Genomic DNA, 18,126 nt, shown 5'->3' with positions numbered 1-18,126 from the left:
CGCTATGCAATGACCTATTTCATGCTCCATAGGCCCTGTGTATTAAGCAAAATGACGCTGCATCGAAGCCACGTGCCATTTTCAACCAAGTTTTTCGACGTGATGCCGACGTCGTATGAAAAAATGAAGGGCACACTCACGATAGCCCAAAGTCTCAGCTACAACATACTAAAATCTGGGAAAAATTCACAGAAGCAAAAGTGAGCTAGTGCTCGAAAAAGAGAGTCATGTCAATTTTCACTGCCAGAAAAACTGCTCTCCCATAGAGATAACACGTAAACTGGTCAAATTCTACAAGGATACATTCAATCCATTTTTACGAGGCGATGACGTCATCCAATCAAAATGTTGTTTTTACATTAATGAAAGAACATTTCATAAGCTACAACATACTGAAATATGGGAGAAAATTGGCAGAGGATAAGTGAGATACGCTCGAGTAAACTTGTAATTTGATGACGTCATTTTGAAAATTTACTTTTTTTACTTTATTAAGAAATTTGATATCTTTTAATCATTTTTTCAGTATTGCCACCCCATGAAATGACATGTACACCTCATCAGCTTTTAAAATATGTAAAGAAAATGGGGGGTCACCGTCCATCCTGACGAGTAAAATCGGATTTGAAATTGGCGGTTTTTTGGCATAGTTGCACTGTATATCGCCATTGATGCGCGCGCGGATTTTCAACTTTGACGGGACTGCATGACGTCATATTGAGTCGGATCGACTTGAAACTTGGTAGAAATATTCCTTGACTTTTCAGACATCCGATCCGTGTAAAAAAAATCGGAAATTTCTATTGCATATGAGCTGTGCGTGCGCATATGTGCGCGCGCGTACGCGTCCGTCCAATTTTTTCAATTTTTCAAAAAATGCTTGAAATGGTCTGAAACGTGTGCAAAAAAATTTTCAGCTCGATTGGAGTATACAAATATTTCAACGCGCGCGTACGCGCACGTTTAAGAGTAAATATGAACTTTGAGAATGTGAGTAGCATTTGCATAACTTGAAATATATGTGACGTAAATTTCATTGAAAAATTCCATTTCATTAATGAGATATGATTGAGAATGTGTTTTCATATAATGACATCATAGTGACGTCACGGTCAACTGATCACAATGATTTTACTAAATTTGTCGTCTTTGGGACACAATACATATATGATATAAGTATGACATTGATAGGCATTGCACTTTCTGAGCTAACCTCTGCACAACTTTTGAGGAGAAATAAAGAAGAAGAAAAAAGAATCCGTACAGATACAGAAGGTGATCCGAGAGGATACTCGGATCACCTAACAAAGAATCAGTACAGATACAGAAGGTGATCCGAGAGGATACTCGGATCACCTAACTAAAGATTGTAATTTGTCATCACTGACAAATTAAGGTGATCCGATCTTTTTTTTAATCAATGATTCGAGTCCTGATACTGCAAAGTCTCAGCTACAACATATTAAAATCTGAGAGAAATTCACCGAAGCATAAGTAAGATAGTGCTCGATAAAGAGAGTCATGTCAATTTTCACATCTAAAAAATTCCCTCCCATAGAGATAACACGTCATAGCAAAGATAGAAAAAGAAGTACATATGACCTTTGACCCCACTTTGCACAGACAAGATGGCATCTGAGCAAAAAGTGGTTATTTTATGAAATGATCCCTGTAACATGGTCTTTACGTGTGCAAAATATGGGAAAGATAGGACATGTATTCACCAAGATACAGGATGAAACATCTATGACCTTTGACCCTAATTTACATACCCAAGATGGCGTCTGATCAAGTAGTTGTAATTTTATGAAATAATGCTTGTGACATGAACTAAACATGTGCAAAATATGAAGGTGATAGGGGCTGTTTTTCTTGAGTTATTGCAAAGAAAGTTGCAAAAAGAAAGAAATATTTCAATACATCGAAGATAAATTTTAATTTCAACCAAGTTTTTTCACGTGATCCCGACAACGTATGAAAAAACGAAGGGCACATTTACGATAGCCCTACATCTCAGCTACAACATATTAAAATCTTAGAGAAATTCACCGAAGCATAAGTGAGCTAGTGCTCGATAAAGATAGTCATGTCAATTTTCATTTCCATAAAAATTGCACTCCCATAGAGATTACACGTAAACTGGTCAAATTTAACAAAGTTACCTTCAATCCATTTTTTCGAGGTGATGTCGTCATCAAATCAAAATTGTTTAATTACATTTATGAAAGAACATTTCATAAGCTACAACATATTGAAATTTGGGTGAAAATTGGCAAAGGATTAGTGAGATACGCTCGAGTAAACTTGAAATTTGATGACGTCATTTTGAAAATCTACTTTTTTTACTTTATTAAGAAATTTGATATCTTTTAATCATTTTATCAGCATAGCCAGCCCATGAAATGACATGTACAACTCATCACCTTTCAGAATATGTAAAGAAAATGGGGGGTCACCGTCCATCCTGACGAGTAAAATCCGATTTAAAATTGGCGGTTTTTTGGCATAGTTGCACTGTGTATCCCCATTGACGCACGCGCGGAATTTTGAATTTGACGGGCCCGTATGACGTCATATTGAATCGGATCGACTTGAAACTTGGTAGAAATATTCCTTGAAATTTCGGACATCCGATCCGTGTGAAAAAATTGAAAATTTCTATTTCATATTAGCTGTGCGTGCGTATATGTGCGCGCGCGTACGCGTCCGTCCAATTTTTTCAATTTTTCAAAAAATGCTCCAAATGGTCTGAAACGTGTGCAAAAAAAATTTGAGCTGGATTTGAGCATACAAATATTTCAACGCGCGCGTACGCGCGCGTTTTGAGATAAAAATGAATTTTGAGAATATGAGTAAAATGCGCTTGACTTGAAATATATGTGACGTAAATTTCATTGAAATATTCCATTCCATTAATGAGATATGCATGAAAATGTGTTTTCATATAATGACGTCATAGTGACGTCACGGTCGACTGATCACTATGATTTTACTTGCGCTGTCGTCTTTGCGACATGATACATATATGGTATAAGTCTGACATTGAGAGGCAATGCACTTTCTGAGCTAACCTCTGCACAACTTTTGAGGAGAAATAAAGAAGAAGAAGAACTAGAGATTGTAATTTGTCATCACTGACAAATTAAGGTGATCCGATTTTTGTTTAATCAATGATTCGAGTCCTGATTGCAATAGGCATGACCATACAAGTTCCATCTGTGTTTAGAGACATTGGCCGTGTGGTGTTTGCATTCTCATTTAGCAAAGGGAGTCATATCTGCCATGTTTGGTACCAAATTCTGCATACACTATAACAAAGAAACAGCGACAAGTACATATGACTTTTGACCCACCTTTGCACTCCCAAGATTGCATCTGATGAAATAGTGGTTATTTTGTGAAATGATTCTCGCGACATCGTCTATACGTGTGAAAAATATGGGAAAGATATAAGGACAGGTATTCACCAAGATACAAGATGAAACATTTATGACCTTTGACCCTAATTTACATATCCAAGATGTCCGATCTAGTAGTTGTTATCTCATTAAATAATGTACGTGACATGAACTAAACATGTGGGGTGATAGGGCGTGTTTTTCTTGAGTTATTGCAAAGGAAGTTGCAGAAAGAAAGAAATATCTCAATACATAGAAGATAAGCTTTAATTTCGACCAAGTTTTTTTTATCGTGATGCCGACAACGTATGAAAAAACGAAGGGCACAGTTATGGTAGCGTAAAGTCTCAGCTACAACATATTAAAATCTGGGAGAAATTCACCGAAGGGTAAGTGAGCTAGTGCTCGATAAAGACAATCATGTCAATTTTCACATTTAAAAAAATTCCCTCCCATAGAGATAACACGTCATAACGAAGATACAAAAGAAGTACATATGACCTTTGACCTCAATTTGCACAGACAAGATGGCATCTGAGTAAAAAGTACTTATTTTGTGAAATGATCCTTGTAACATGGTCTTTGCGTGTGCAAAATATGGGAAAGATAGTACAGGTATTCACTAAGATACAGGATGAAACACTTATGACCTTTGACCCTAATTTACATACCCAAGATGGTGTCTGATCAAGTAGTTGTTATTTTATGAAATAATTTACGTTACATGAACTTAACATGTGCAAAATATGGAAGTGATAGAGGCCGTTTTTCTTGAGTTATTGCAAAGAAAGTTGCAGAAAGAAAGAAATATCTGAATACATCGAAGATAAGCTTGAATTTCAACCAAAATCTTTGACGTGATCCCGACAGCGTATGAAAAAATGAAGGGCACACTTACGGTAGCGTAAAGTCTAAGCTACAACATATTAAAATCTGGGAGAAATTTACCGAAGGGTAAGTGAGCTAGTGCTCGATAAAGATAGTCATGTCAATTTTCATTTCCAGAAAAACTGCACTCCCATAGAGATAACACGTAAACTGGTCAAATTTGACAAGATTACTTTCAATCCATTTTTACGAGGTGATACCGTTATCCAATCAAAACTTTGTAATTTTGTGTTTGTAAGAACATTAAATAAGCTATAATATACTGAAATCTGGGTGAAAATTGACAAAGGACTAGTGAGATACGCTCGAATAAACTTGAAATTTGATGACGTCATTTTGAAAATTCACTTTTTTTACTTTATTAAGAAATTTGATATCTTTTGATCATTTTGTCAGCATTACCACCCCATGAAATGACATGTACAACTCATCAGCTTTCAAAATATGTAAAGAAAATGGGGGGTCACCGTCCATCCTGACGAGTAAAATCGGATTTAAAATTGGCGGTTTTTTGGCATAGTTGCACTGTATATCGCCATTGACGCGCGCGCGGAATTTAAACTTTGATTGGCCCGTATGACGTCATATTGAGTCGGATCGACTTGAAACTTGGTAGAAATATTCCTTGACATTTCAGACATTCGATCCGTGCGATAAAACGGGAAATTTCTATTGCATATGAGCTGTGCGTGCGTATATGCGCGCGCGCGTACGCGTCCGTCGATTTTTTTTGAAATGCTGTAAATGACCTGAAACGTGTGCAAAACAATTTTGAGGTTGATTAGAGCATGTTTAAATTTCAACGCGCGCGTACGCGCTCGTTTACTATGAACGTGACCAAATTTTATGAAATATATCAATAGACCTTGACTTGAACTATATGATATCTTAATTTCATTCAAAAATTCCGTTCCATTAATGAGATATTGATGTAAACGTGATTTCAGATAATGACGTCATAATGACGTCACGGTCAACTGATCACATTGATACACTAGATCTGTCGTCCTTAGGACATGATACATACGTGGTATAAGTTTGAAAGTGATAGGTGGGGGACTTTTTGAGTTAACCGCTGCACAAGATTTGAGGAGAAAGAAATAAAGAAGAAGAAGAAGAAGAAGAAAGAATCCGTACAGATACAATAGGTGATCCGAGAGGATACTCGGATCACCTAAAAAGAAGAACTAGAGATTGTAATTTGTCATCACTGACAAATTAAGGTGATCCGATCTTTTTTTTAATCAATGATTCGAGTCCTGATACTGCAAAGTCTCAGCTACAACATATTAAAATCTGAGAGAAATTCACCGAAGCATAAGTAAGATAGTGCTCGATAAAGAGAGTCATGTCAATTTTCACATCTAAAAAATTCCCTCCCATAGAGATAACACGTCATAGCAAAGATAGAAAAAGAAGTACATATGACCTTTGACCCCACTTTGCACAGACAAGATGGCATCTGAGCAAAAAGTGGTTCCTTTATGAAATGATCCCTGTAACATGGTCTTTACGTGTGCAAAATATGGGAAAGATAGGACGTGTATTCACCAAGATACAGGATGAAACATCTATGACCTTTGACCCTAATTTACATACCCAAGATGGCGTCTGATCAAGTAGTTGTAATTTTATGAAATAATTTTCGTGACATGAACTAAACATGTGCAAAATATGAAGGTGATAGGGGCTGTTTTTCTTGAGTTATTGCAAAGAAAGTTGCAAAAAGAAAGAAATATTTCAATACTTCGAAGATAAACTTTAATTTCAACCGAGTTTTTTCACGTGATCCCGACAATGTATGAAAAAACGAAGGGCACACTTACGATAGCCCTACATCTCAGCTACAACATATTAAAATCTTAGAGAAATTCACCGAAGCATAAGTGAGCTAGTGCTCGATAAAGATAGTCATGTCAATTTTCATTTCCATAAAAATTGCACTCCCATAGAGATTACACGTAAACTGGTCAAATTTGACAAGGTTACCTTCAATCCATTTTTTCGAGGTGATGTCGTCATCAAATCAAAATTGTTTAATTACATTTATGAAAGAACATTTCATAAGCTACAACATATTGAAATTTGGGTGAAAATTGGCAAAGGATTAGTGAGATACGCTCGAGTAAACTTGAAATTTGATGACGTCATTTTGAAAATTTACTTTTTTTACTTTATTAAGAAATTTGCTATCTTTTAATCATTTTTTCAGTATCGCCAACCCATGAAATTACATGTACAACTCATCAGCTTTTAGAATATGTCAAGAAAATGGGGGGTCATTGTCCATCCTGACGAGTAAAATCCGATTTAAAATTGGCGGTTTTTTGGCATAGTTGCACAGTGTATCCCCATTGACGCACGCGCGGAATTTTGAATTTGACGGGCCCGTATGACGTCATATTGAGTAGGATCGACTTGAAACTTGATAGAAATATTCCTTGACATTGTGGACATCCGATCCGTGTGAAAAAACTGAAAATTTCTATTGCATATGAGCTGTGCGTGCGCATATGCGCGCGCGCGTACGCGTCCGTCCGATTTTTTCAATTTTTCAAAAAATGCTCCAAATGGTCTGAAACGTGTGCAAAAAAAATTTGAGCTCGATTTGAGCATACAAATATTTCAACGCGCGCGTACGCGCACATACCAAGAGAAAATGTGAATTTTGAGAATATGAGTAGAATGCGCATAACTTGAAATATATGTGACGTAAATTTCACTGAAAAACTTCATTCCATTAATGAGATATGATTGAGAATGTGTTTTCATATAATGACGTCATAGTGACGTCACGGTCGACTGATCACTTTGATTTTAGTTCGATTGCCGTCTTTGGGACACGATACATACATGGTATAAGTTTGAACTTGATAGGCATAGTACTTTCTGAGCTAACCTCTGCACAACTTTTGGGGAGAAATAAAGAAAGAAGAAGAAGAAGAAGAAGAAGAAAGAATCCGTACAGATACAATAGGTGATCCGAGAGGATACTCGGATCACCTAATTAATGTGTGTGTGATACACCATGGCGTATGACTTTGACCCGAAAGAGTGAATGCAATTTAGCCGTTGAGGACAGGTCCCGAGTATACTCGGGCAGGTGTCTATGGGAAATGCATGTTGTAGCAAAATCAGTCCGTCCTCAACAGGTTAATTACTTTTTTCAAGTTTGACTGCCAATAATCATGTTTTTCTCAATGACTGTTTAAAAGTATTTTCAAATTCATGAGTTATTTTTTTTTTGGGTACAATATCTACGTATGACAGTTCTTCTCTCATGTGACTTACATTGTTGCATGACATGATAATGCACTACACCAATAAAGTTATCAGTTATACTCCCTTTGCCATATACACACACATTTCATCACATTTTCTTGTATTCATGCAAGAAAAATTGTGTCATCTGTTCATCTTGTGATGTTAGTTCTGAACATACCTTAATTCTCTCTGTGTCTTGTTTGAACCCTCAGGGAAACAAGACAGCAAAAATCAGTGACTTTGGTCTGTCAAGAAGATTGCTCCTGGGAGAAAACTACCGCAGTGAGATGAGGCCCAACCTCAAACTTCCGTTGGCATGGTAACGTGGCAAGCTGGGGGCGATGGGGGAATGTAGGAACTTTCACTCCTCCTCAACAACATTCAAGAAAAGAAAGGAGCGCAAAAAGCAGAGCTTTTTACCTCTGCCAAGGGGGGAGGTTATGTTTTCGTTACCATTTGTTTGTTTGTTAGTTAGTTTGTTAATTAGTTTGTCCGTGTGCAAAATAACTCAGAAAGTAGTGAACGGATGTGGGATGAAACTTGCAGGAAAGTTTGAGAATGACATAAGTAACAAACGATTAACTTTTGGTAGTGATGCGAGAATTTTTGGGGAATCTATGAAGGATTTTTTATATTTTGGCAGGTAGGGTCAATGAACTTGGGAGTTCAGGCTGCGCGTATTTGAGGTTTGCATGCGCGCACTAAAGTGCGTGCTCTAGTTTCTGCTAGGGCGAGGCGCGCCGTGCAGCTGAGGGTTTATGACGTAACAAAGGCTTCTATATTGGGAAATCAGGCGACTTTTAGCACACAATGCTATACTGTAAGTACGTATGGGTGGAAATCACTGATATCTCTATGAAAGAACAAGATCAGTGGTGGAAATGAGCTGCATGCTTGGCGGAGGTCTGTGCTCTCAGAGTGCTTTTCTAGTTTTGTTATATTTTAGTTGTATTCATTAAAGCTCCAGTTCTATTTCATTCATGAATTTATCTGGAATATGAGCCAGGATTTGAGATATGATGCTGTAGATACCGGTATACAGTGTTAGTGACATTATTGATATCTCTTCCAAAGATGAAGAAGGTATTATGGTAGTGACAGATAATAATTGTTCAAGTGACCAAAGTTCAGAATATTACTTATGAACTGTGATTGCATAAAGGTCAGGTAAATATATGCGATGTCCCGTATTCTTTGCATTTTATGTATAGAAAGAAAGATTATGAACCAATATTACAATAATGATTGGGAATATTGCATGATGAAAACCACTTTACCTGTGTGAACTTCAACAGATCAAGTCGTGAATTTCCTTCAAGCATTAAGTGTGGCCTCTTGTCATCTTTCCTAGCTTTAATCTGTTACATTTGGTAACTAAGAGTATTTTAAACCAGCACTGCCATGTGCTCCATAGCCACACTGTGAGGAGTAAAACATGTAGCGTTTGCTGACACAAGAGGGAGCCCTCTAGGACTGACCCGTCTACCATCCCTCTACTATTCTGTTTGTATCTCTCTCTCTCTCTGTCTCAGGATGCCAGTGGAATCCTTGACCAAGCTGACCTTCACTAAGGCCAGTGATGTCTGGAGCTTTGGGGTCACTCTGTGGGAAATGTTCTCCTATGGCAGGCAACCTTGGACCACACTCTCTGGGGAAGAGGTAAATCACAAACTAGGAAAAGAGAATGAATCATATATTGATTTTTTTTTTTCACCCAGATATATTTCTCATGGGATGTTTTATTCTGTTCTTTTTTTGTTGTCATGAACCTCATTTTCAGGAGAAATGTTTAATATTTAGTGTTACCTCTTTCTTCTCTCTTCTCTAATTCAAATCTGCTGGAAGCATCAGAAGATGCCTGAGATCATTTTAATGCTGTTAAAGTTAGTTTTCTAGAAATAAGAAGGAGATTTGAATTAGTAGCTGTATCTGATGTAGTTTTCTGTCATCTGATATTGCCTTCTCATCAGAATTAATTAATAATCTTCTTTTTATTTTTTATTTTTTGACCATCTATCAGACTGTTGTGGTTGAAAGGGAAAATTTTTGTTGCAGTTGATATTCAAGTTAATCACTTGGGAAGAAAGTGATTTTTCCTTGCAACAAAATTTACCTTGATCAAAATATGACAAAACTTCCCTCAACCCTCAATTACTTAAAATTCTTAGGTTAAAATCTGACGTCAGACTTCCAGAGTAGAGGCCTTGCAAAAGAAAATAATACCATAACCAAGCTACTTTTCCCTTTTCTGTTCTATTCTCCGTCCATACACCTTCCTCACAGCACTGTACAGTTAATCACCTTCACATTGAAAAGGGGAAGACTGCCCTCTGTAGTCCAGAGTATATTTTCTAGTGGCTGTCAGTGTGTAATGCAGGCAAGATCATCACAGGACTAGGAATGATTGTAGTTAAGCACACACTTTGAAATGGTGAAGGGTAGCTTTTGAAGATTTGTGTTCCAACTGGTGTTAAATAAAACGCCAAAATAGATATAGAAGTCCTGTATATGTATGTATTGAAAAAAAGAGAGAAGATATCTACCTTGCAAACAAAAAGAAGATTAAAAGGAGAAAGGAGAAGATGAAATGGACACAGAATGTTTACAGAGTATGCAACATAGACATTGTGTGCACAAAAATTCAAAATTTAGGTTCATTGTGTGGAGTTAGGAAGTGCTGGGTTATGTGATGCTGTCAAAATACTTGAATGCTGTATCTTGGTGGAGATAAACATAGAGAAAAAAAGATGAAAGGAAATGATAAGAGATATGGAATATATGGTAAGAAGTAATGATAATTATGATGATTACATATTTTTTGTTGGTAGCTCACATTCAGTAATGGTCCAATCAATTACCTTTACAATGGAGATAGAATGCAGAGTAGGCAATAAGAGGAATAGTCTTGTCAGATTGTTGCCTACCTTTTTTTTTTTCATTGTATTTCATTATTTACAAGAAACCTTGGAGCAAAGTTTCCCATAGAGATTGTAGGACCACCTAAATAGAAAACTAAGAATGACATCATTGTACAAAGATGGAAGAATGCAGAACAATCAGAAAGATGGATAGATAGATAGATATGTAGATACAGAGATAAATATGTAGATAGGTTGATGGATTGATTGATAGATATACCGGGTGTCCCAAAAAAAGCGGAACGGTGGATTTTCAGTACCTTGCGTTCTAAAAGTGATATATTTTCTGATATCATCAGAAAGAGCATCTTCCGCAGAAGACCATGATACCAAAATCATTAAATTTGGTTCAGTACTTTTTATTCTACGCCAATTTCTGTAAATGCAGTCATTTTCAATTTTTTGCGACTTATGAGATAATAATTTGGGTGCGACACGCGTTCCATAAGGTGAATTGTTTAAGCTCGTTGATCCATGTCAACAAAAGATAACGCTTTCATATTGGGAGCGCGCACACACACACAGACACACACAGACACACACACACTGTTTTTTCCTGGCCCGTGCCCAATGTGAAAGCTGGATCTTTTGTTGATATGGATCACCGAGCTTACACCATATTCACCGTATGGATCGCGTGTCGCACTCAAATTATTATCTCATAAGTCGCAAAAAATCCGGCGAAATTTGACAATGACTGCATTTTCAGAAATTGGTGTAGAATAAAAAGTACTGAACCAAATTTAATGATTTTGGTATCATAGTCTTCTGCGGAAGATGCTCTTTCTAATGATGGCAAAAGATATATAACTTTTAGACCGCAAGGTACTGAAAATCCACCGTTTCGCTTTTTTTGGGACACCCGATATATATAAAGATAGATGAATAGATAGATAGATGAATAGATAGATAGATAGATAGATAGATAGATAGATAAATAGATAGATAGATATATAGATATAAATTGATAGATAATAGAAAGAAAGATAGATAGATAGATAGATAGATAGTTTGATTGGCAGGTGCATAAATAAATACAAAGATAGGTGTATAGGTACATTCATACTGTGTAGGTAGATAGATTGGTATGAATGTATAGGTAGATAGGTACATATAGAGAAGGGTAAGTACACTTTTAGATAAATAATTGAGTAGATATAGAAACATGGAAGTTGTAAGTCATGAAGAGAGAAGAGAAAGATGTAAAATGAGGGGAAAGGAGAAGGGGTAACTAGAAATATGTTGAAAACAAGTAAAGATGTGTAGATGGACAGGTTAGAAACCAAGAAGGAGTTTTAGTACACTGCATGTAGTGCATAGTCATAATAATTGACATTATAAAATGCCATATTTATTAATTACTAACGTTTAGTCATGGTCAATCGGGGATAGGTACCCAAAATGGCCCATTGTGAAATAATTGGAAATACCCCTATTTTAATGATAGAGGTACAACATGAATGTACAGTATGTGAATACATAATGTTGATATGCCCTACTGGCAAGTGTGAGGATAGTAATTGCAAACTTAGTGTGTAAAAATTCCCGAAGTGCTGTGACACCCCAGAAAAAAGTGCGAACAAAGGAAGTAGCATGCAAGTATCTCACTCGTGTGCTGTCTCCATGCCTACCATCTGATCACCACCCTCCCCTCAATTATTTCACCCACAATCCTTCAGGCCTAATCAATCCAGGGACGATGTCTCGCCCCATTCTGCAGCTTGAAGAAAGAGTGGAAGGGAGAAAGAGAAAGAATGGGAGAGATAGAAATATATTGGGAGAGAGAGAGAGAGGGAGAGAGTAACTAAAAAAGAAAGGGAGAGAAAGATAGAAGGAGATAGAGAGAGAGAGAGAGAGAGAGAGAATGGGAGAGAGGAAAAAAACCGAGGGTGAGAGATAGTTCATAGACCTTACATATGTCCTTGTCTGGCATCCTCTCTGCTTTACCATGGTGAATTGATATGAAATGATCGAGGGTCAGGATGGACTATCGTGTCACCTGTTTTATCATTTCTCTTACTGCTCTTTTTTTTTGGGGGGGGGGGGGAGAAACAGCCTAGGAAGCTGAAAATGTGCCTGGTTTATGAAAAGTTAGTAGAATAGTATGATTTCTGTGAGGGTGTAATATTCACGGGTGTAGCTTATGAGAATTTGTTTGTGGTATTTATTTTATCTTCTCTATAAAGCCGTGTTGCATTACATTAGCATCTAAAGCTCTTCTTTGAATGATATACAGTAGTCTCTTGCCAGGCTTTAATACAGATATTCTATTTGATCATCTTTTGAAACCTGTTTTATTCAAATTTTCTATTATTTGTAGACAGTCGTGTAGGTTGAAGCTTTAACCCATTGAAGACGAGTCCCGAGTATACTTGGGCAGATGTCTGTGGGAAAAGCGTGTTATAGCAAAATCAGTCCGTCTTCAAGGGGTTAAGGAGCTGTCTGTCCCAAGGATTTTCTTTACACTTATTAAAAGCCAGGGAAGCAGCCCTGTGCACAAATAATTCTGCAGATGTTTAAAAATCTTTTAATTTTACCGACTTCATTCTTTACTTTCGCTACTTGTCAGATATTATTCAGCTGGCATTTTACTGTTAAGGGTTTTGTAAAGTTTTCTGGGAAACATGAACAGACAAAAATGCCAATGCTGGAGAGAAATACATGTAAATGTCCTTGTTGGAACAATAGAGCAATCTTTAGTCATTGACAAGAGATTTCCAGAAATAAACCCATTGTCTGTGTGGCGTGAATGTCAGATCCCTTTTCAAAACACAGAAGAAAGCATCATTTCCGTAGGGGAGATTTGTTGGAAATGGAACACATGAATTATAGGTGAATTTTAACGAATGATATTTAGAACTTGGATTTGGCTCAAACGTTTCAATCGTGTTTAATGATTGAGGGGCCTCATGCAGTATTCCTTTGTGTCTTTAGAACAAAAGGATCGCTTCATGTTTGACGTCGCCGGCTGTGGCAATATTCAGCTTCCGAAATGAATGAATAGGGAGAGACCCCATGACGTAATGAGTCGTTTGTGTTCTTTGCTTTTGTTAGAATCGCCCACACACCCCTCCAGGAGTTTGCTGACTTTATCAATCCCATGAGCCTCTGCCTGACCCAATTTTTCTCCGAGCCATCCAACACATCCTCTTACTAGGGTGTCTTCTATAGAACAAAGCAGTGAAGATTGTGATTAATGTTTACCTGTTGAGGACGGACTGATTTTGCTATAACATGCATTTCCCAAAGACACCTGTTCAAATGTACATGGGACTCATCCTCAATGGGTTAATCATCAGAGCTGAGCAGACTTCATCTCTAATGTAGTGTGTTCGTCAGTGATGACGTTTAAGAAGGATACCATTATTCATCCTTCAACAAGATAGCACAGACCCAATATTGAGACAATATAGAAACTGGGAAGCCAGAGGTTAATTCTTTTGTCATGATTTCTGCAGTTCTTTTGTGAACCATGAAAGATGCAAGCTGATTTCATTGCTAGACCAGAAAAGCAAGAAAAGCCTCAATGTTCTGAGAAATAAGTTCCTTAATATATCCAGTGAGTACAATTTATTTTGGTTATACAATTTATATTTGGAAAGACTTGTCTTCCAGAGGGTGCAACAGTGGATAAGATACAGAACACACATGAAAACTAAGAATAAAAAAATTGCAAGTAAGCATGTAGAGCCAATTTATAGGAAGACCAGGGGGGCATTTCATCGAGTTCGTCGGAGTTTTCACCGACAAATTTGCTGTCAGCCAATCAGACACAAGGATTTCATTAGCTTTTACAGTTGTCAATGTAAATCCTTGCATCAACGTTTCATCAACGAGTTCGTCGGAGGTTTTCACCGACAAATTTGCTATCAGCCAATCAGACGTAAGGATTTTAGTAGCTTTTAACAGTTGTCAGTGTAAATCACTGACAAAAAGTTTCATGAAACGGTCCCCTGGGGAGTGTTTCATCAACGAGTTCGTCGGAGATTTCACCGACAAATTTGCTATCAGCCAATCAGACCAAGGATTTCATTAGCTTTTAACAGTTGTCAGTGTAAATCCTTGCGTCTGATTGGCTGATAGCAAATTTGTCGGTGAAAACTCCGACGAACTCGTTGATGAAACGCCCCCCTGATTGGCTGATAGCAAATTTATCGGTGAAAACTCCGACGAACTCGTTGATGAAACGCCCCCCTGAATGAACCTTTAAATGTCAAGAACTACAAAAAAGTTGAACTGACATTCTGAATTAGAAAAACAATATTATTTGCAGTTCAAACATATTTTGTGATAATGATTAATCCATGTATGGTATATGTCCAGCTTTTTGATGTTGCAACTGCATTGTTGTCTTGAATATGTTTAAACAACTCTTTTGTTTTTGCAGGGATGTCAAAAGTATTTTTGAAGAAAAATGTTAAGTAAGTTAGCATTTTGATGGAATAATGAAGTGGTTAAGGAGTGGCTACTACTGTAGTTTGTCCTGTCAGTGAGTGAGGGGCCTTCTCTTTCCTGATGGGATGCAGTGATCACAAGACATCAGAGATCGGTCAGATTGATAATGGGGGGGGGGGGAGTTTGTAGGTGTAGGGGGAGAAGTGATGTTCGAGGGGAAATTAGATGGGTGTAAAGTCTGGCAAACTTCCTGTTTGTATGAGGATTACTTGTCAACGGATGCAGTCCTTCGGAAGTGTCCAGTCGACCACTAGAGGCAGTGTGTGCCAGAATTCATTCATGAGATATACTTGTAGTTTTTCTCCCCTCCTCCATGGGTGAGAGAGGTTCCCTGGGGTGAGGGAGCAGGAGCCCGTAGAGATGGGTGGAGTTGTATATGTTGGGCATCCTGCTTCAGATATCTGCACATCCCCCTTCTCTCTATCTTTCATTTCTCCTCTCCCTCTCTCACTGTCCTTCCTTCTATCCTTCTTTCTCTCCCTCCGCTACATCATCCTTCTCTTCTGTCTATCCCTCTTCTCTTCCATCATCCATCCTTCTATCCATCTTCCTCCACCCTGTCTGGTTCCATGACTCTCCTCATCACACAATCCTTTCCTCCGTCATTCTCTTTGAGTCTTGAGTCTTGATGAAGTAATTACTATGGCGACTGCAACGCAGCTAGACTGGGATGGGTTGGTGCAGTGGCAGTATGTGATGGTGCACGTAAAGTAAAATGTTTTTGGTAGACCTGAACTATGTATATGCATCAAATGTGATGATCATTTTATATCTTTTTTTTTGTTGCTGCTTCCAATGTTAAATTGTGGCTTTAAGTTTTAATTGCCTGCAACACGAATCACTCACTGATCTGATTGATTTTAAGGCATGTGACTTACCTTAGTCTTCCTCATTATACCAGTCTCAAGGTTTTAGAGCCACTTGGCACCATTCATATTACTCACATGCTTTTGTTTAACAATTTGTTTGTTTAAACAAATTTTAAAGCTTCCATTCCAGCAACTGATGTTGAATTTAGTTTCTAAAACTTTGTAAATACCATACGCACCCCAAAACAAAACAAACAAGCAATCACCGGGTGTCAGAAGTTCATGGAACTGTGCTGTGAGTCATGTGATTTAATGTGCGTCAGAGTCGTGGTGCCAGGCAACATTTTGCCCTCTACACAGAAAAAACAGTGATACACATTGTCAATATAATAATGCTTTTAGCATGTACATGTACTTTCCTTCATGGCTGACTGCAAAATGGCTGAAGGGCGACACTTTTTGCTATTTTTTTAAAAATCAGTTTCATGCATACATTTTTGTTTTGTTTCTAATCATTGATTCATTTCTTCACCTATTTTAACCAGTTTATCATACAAAATACTACACTGATGTACCAGATACTTAATTGACCTTTGATGACCTTTGCCCTTCTTGACATTAATCTGATATTCAGTTTTCAGCGTGGGCAGATCTTGTCGACGTTCCCCTCCTTGGAAGCTGTGTTATGCTACCAGGCCATAAACAACTGTGATACGTGGGCGAGACATCGATTGGCACATACCTCGTTAATTCTTGCATGTGCTATTACTTCCGGTAGGCAATTACTTTCGGTAGGCAATTTCTCTTCTTTTCCATGCTTCATAGATGGAAAGTTTAGATGGTGATGCCGGGAGTCAAAGATGTGTCCTTGATTGATTGTTACTTTCTTATTGCCGTGACTTCATCATGAGCGACAATTTGATGCAAAGTGTCAGATACTATGCACAGTGTCTGAAGTGTGAAGTGACTAATTTAGTTTCGCTTCTCTTTGAAGTGTTCTGTTCTCAAGTTTATTTAAAAAAGAAAAAGGAGTTCATCACGGCTGAACGAGACGACATCGATACAGCAGTGATGATGCTGACAGACACATCCTAAGAATGCCAGAAGAATTGTGCCGTGTCAGTTGTTCCCTCCTAGACGACATCCAAAGACTTCGAATATGATGCCTGTCGCATGGATATAGGATGAGTAAAAATGATCGGCCTTGGATGAAAAATACCTCATCAGATTCCATTCTTTGGTGCTTGTCATCTTCTTTGGTTGTTCGTTTCTCCATGTAGCTCATAACATCGAACAAAAAATTACTGTTAGCAGTGAGAGAATGTGCTTAGAGATCTTTATAGTGATGTTTGAAAGAGTCAATATGGAATGTTAATGAGCATCGTTGATTAGTATAATGTTAAGAGAAAGAATCTCGCTGAAACGGGTTGAAGTGTGCCCTCGCTGTCCATTTATGGGAATACAGTATTTGTACACATGCTATTACTATTGGCAGGCTGCAGCTTGTAACACAAGCAACTTGTGTCATTTTCATAATTTTATACTTCAAATTGCAAAACGTTTAAATCCATTCAGGTAGCAATCATTTTTAGCGGTTGAGAATATTAACTATTTGAAGTATTCTTCCAGTAAGGAAAAAACAAAACAAAACAAAACAATAACAGCCCCTCTTTACAATGCCTTAATGAGATTAAAGGGATGATATAGTTTTTGTTGAGATGGGAATTCAGATTTTAACTTTTGTGAGATGATTAGAAACTATGTATGAAATATCAAAGAGCATACAATGTACCAATCTAGGAGGCATTCATATTTTTTTTTTTTGATGAAGATTGATTTTGACATTGCTGAGATATCAAAAAACAAAGTACAAAACAATGTGGTCCTAATAATAGATGGATCCCTCTGTTTATTAGGACCTCTTTGTTTTGGATATCTCAGCCATTTCAAAACCAATTTTTATCAAATAAACTTTGAATTCCTCATAGAATTGTATGCCCTTTATTATTTCATGAGAGGTTTTTCATTATCTCACAAAAAAGTTGGAAACCTGAAGTCCCATCTCAACCAAAACTACATCATCCCTGTAATGACTACTAGATGCCAGGTTTTCTGATTTACCCAAGTGCTTGATAAGAACAGAATATTCAACTTTCTACTTCGGGGATCACAGGATGATTGCACATGGGCTGGTTAAAACAGGGAATGTTTTGTAAGTGGGGATAGATAGTATCACTAGCAAAATTTAGCCATATTTCCATATTCTTTTCTGTACCTTTAACTATGAAAGCCATCTTTAGATTTTACATGAGTGATCAAGTAGACACCAAGTTCAATATCTATGGCTATGTTTGTGTTTGAGAAGGGTGAAAATAAGAGATAAGGGGAATGATT

The 18,126-nt window shown here is 37.4% G+C and overlaps 1 protein-coding gene across 1 annotated transcript in view; it reads left to right on the top strand.

Moving 5' to 3' along the window:
- Window positions 1-18,126, top strand: part of LOC139735978 (uncharacterized) — a 211,915-nt gene that overhangs the window by 126,629 nt on the left and 67,160 nt on the right. Inside the window, exons 6-7 of the mRNA XM_071646733.1 lie at window positions 7,763-7,869; window positions 9,083-9,209. Of these exons, the coding sequence (XP_071502834.1) occupies window positions 7,763-7,869; window positions 9,083-9,209 (234 nt within the window). The remainder of the gene's footprint in view (window positions 1-7,762; window positions 7,870-9,082; window positions 9,210-18,126) is intronic.

Source organism: Diadema antillarum, unplaced genomic scaffold (genome assembly GCF_040938485.1).
Source record: "Diadema antillarum isolate AM-2024a unplaced genomic scaffold, OU_Dant_1.0 seq00000616_RagTag, whole genome shotgun sequence".
In the NCBI taxonomy this organism is placed as follows: domain Eukaryota; kingdom Metazoa; phylum Echinodermata; class Echinoidea; order Diadematoida; family Diadematidae; genus Diadema; species Diadema antillarum.
This window is presented reverse-complemented; position numbering and strand designations above follow the sequence as displayed.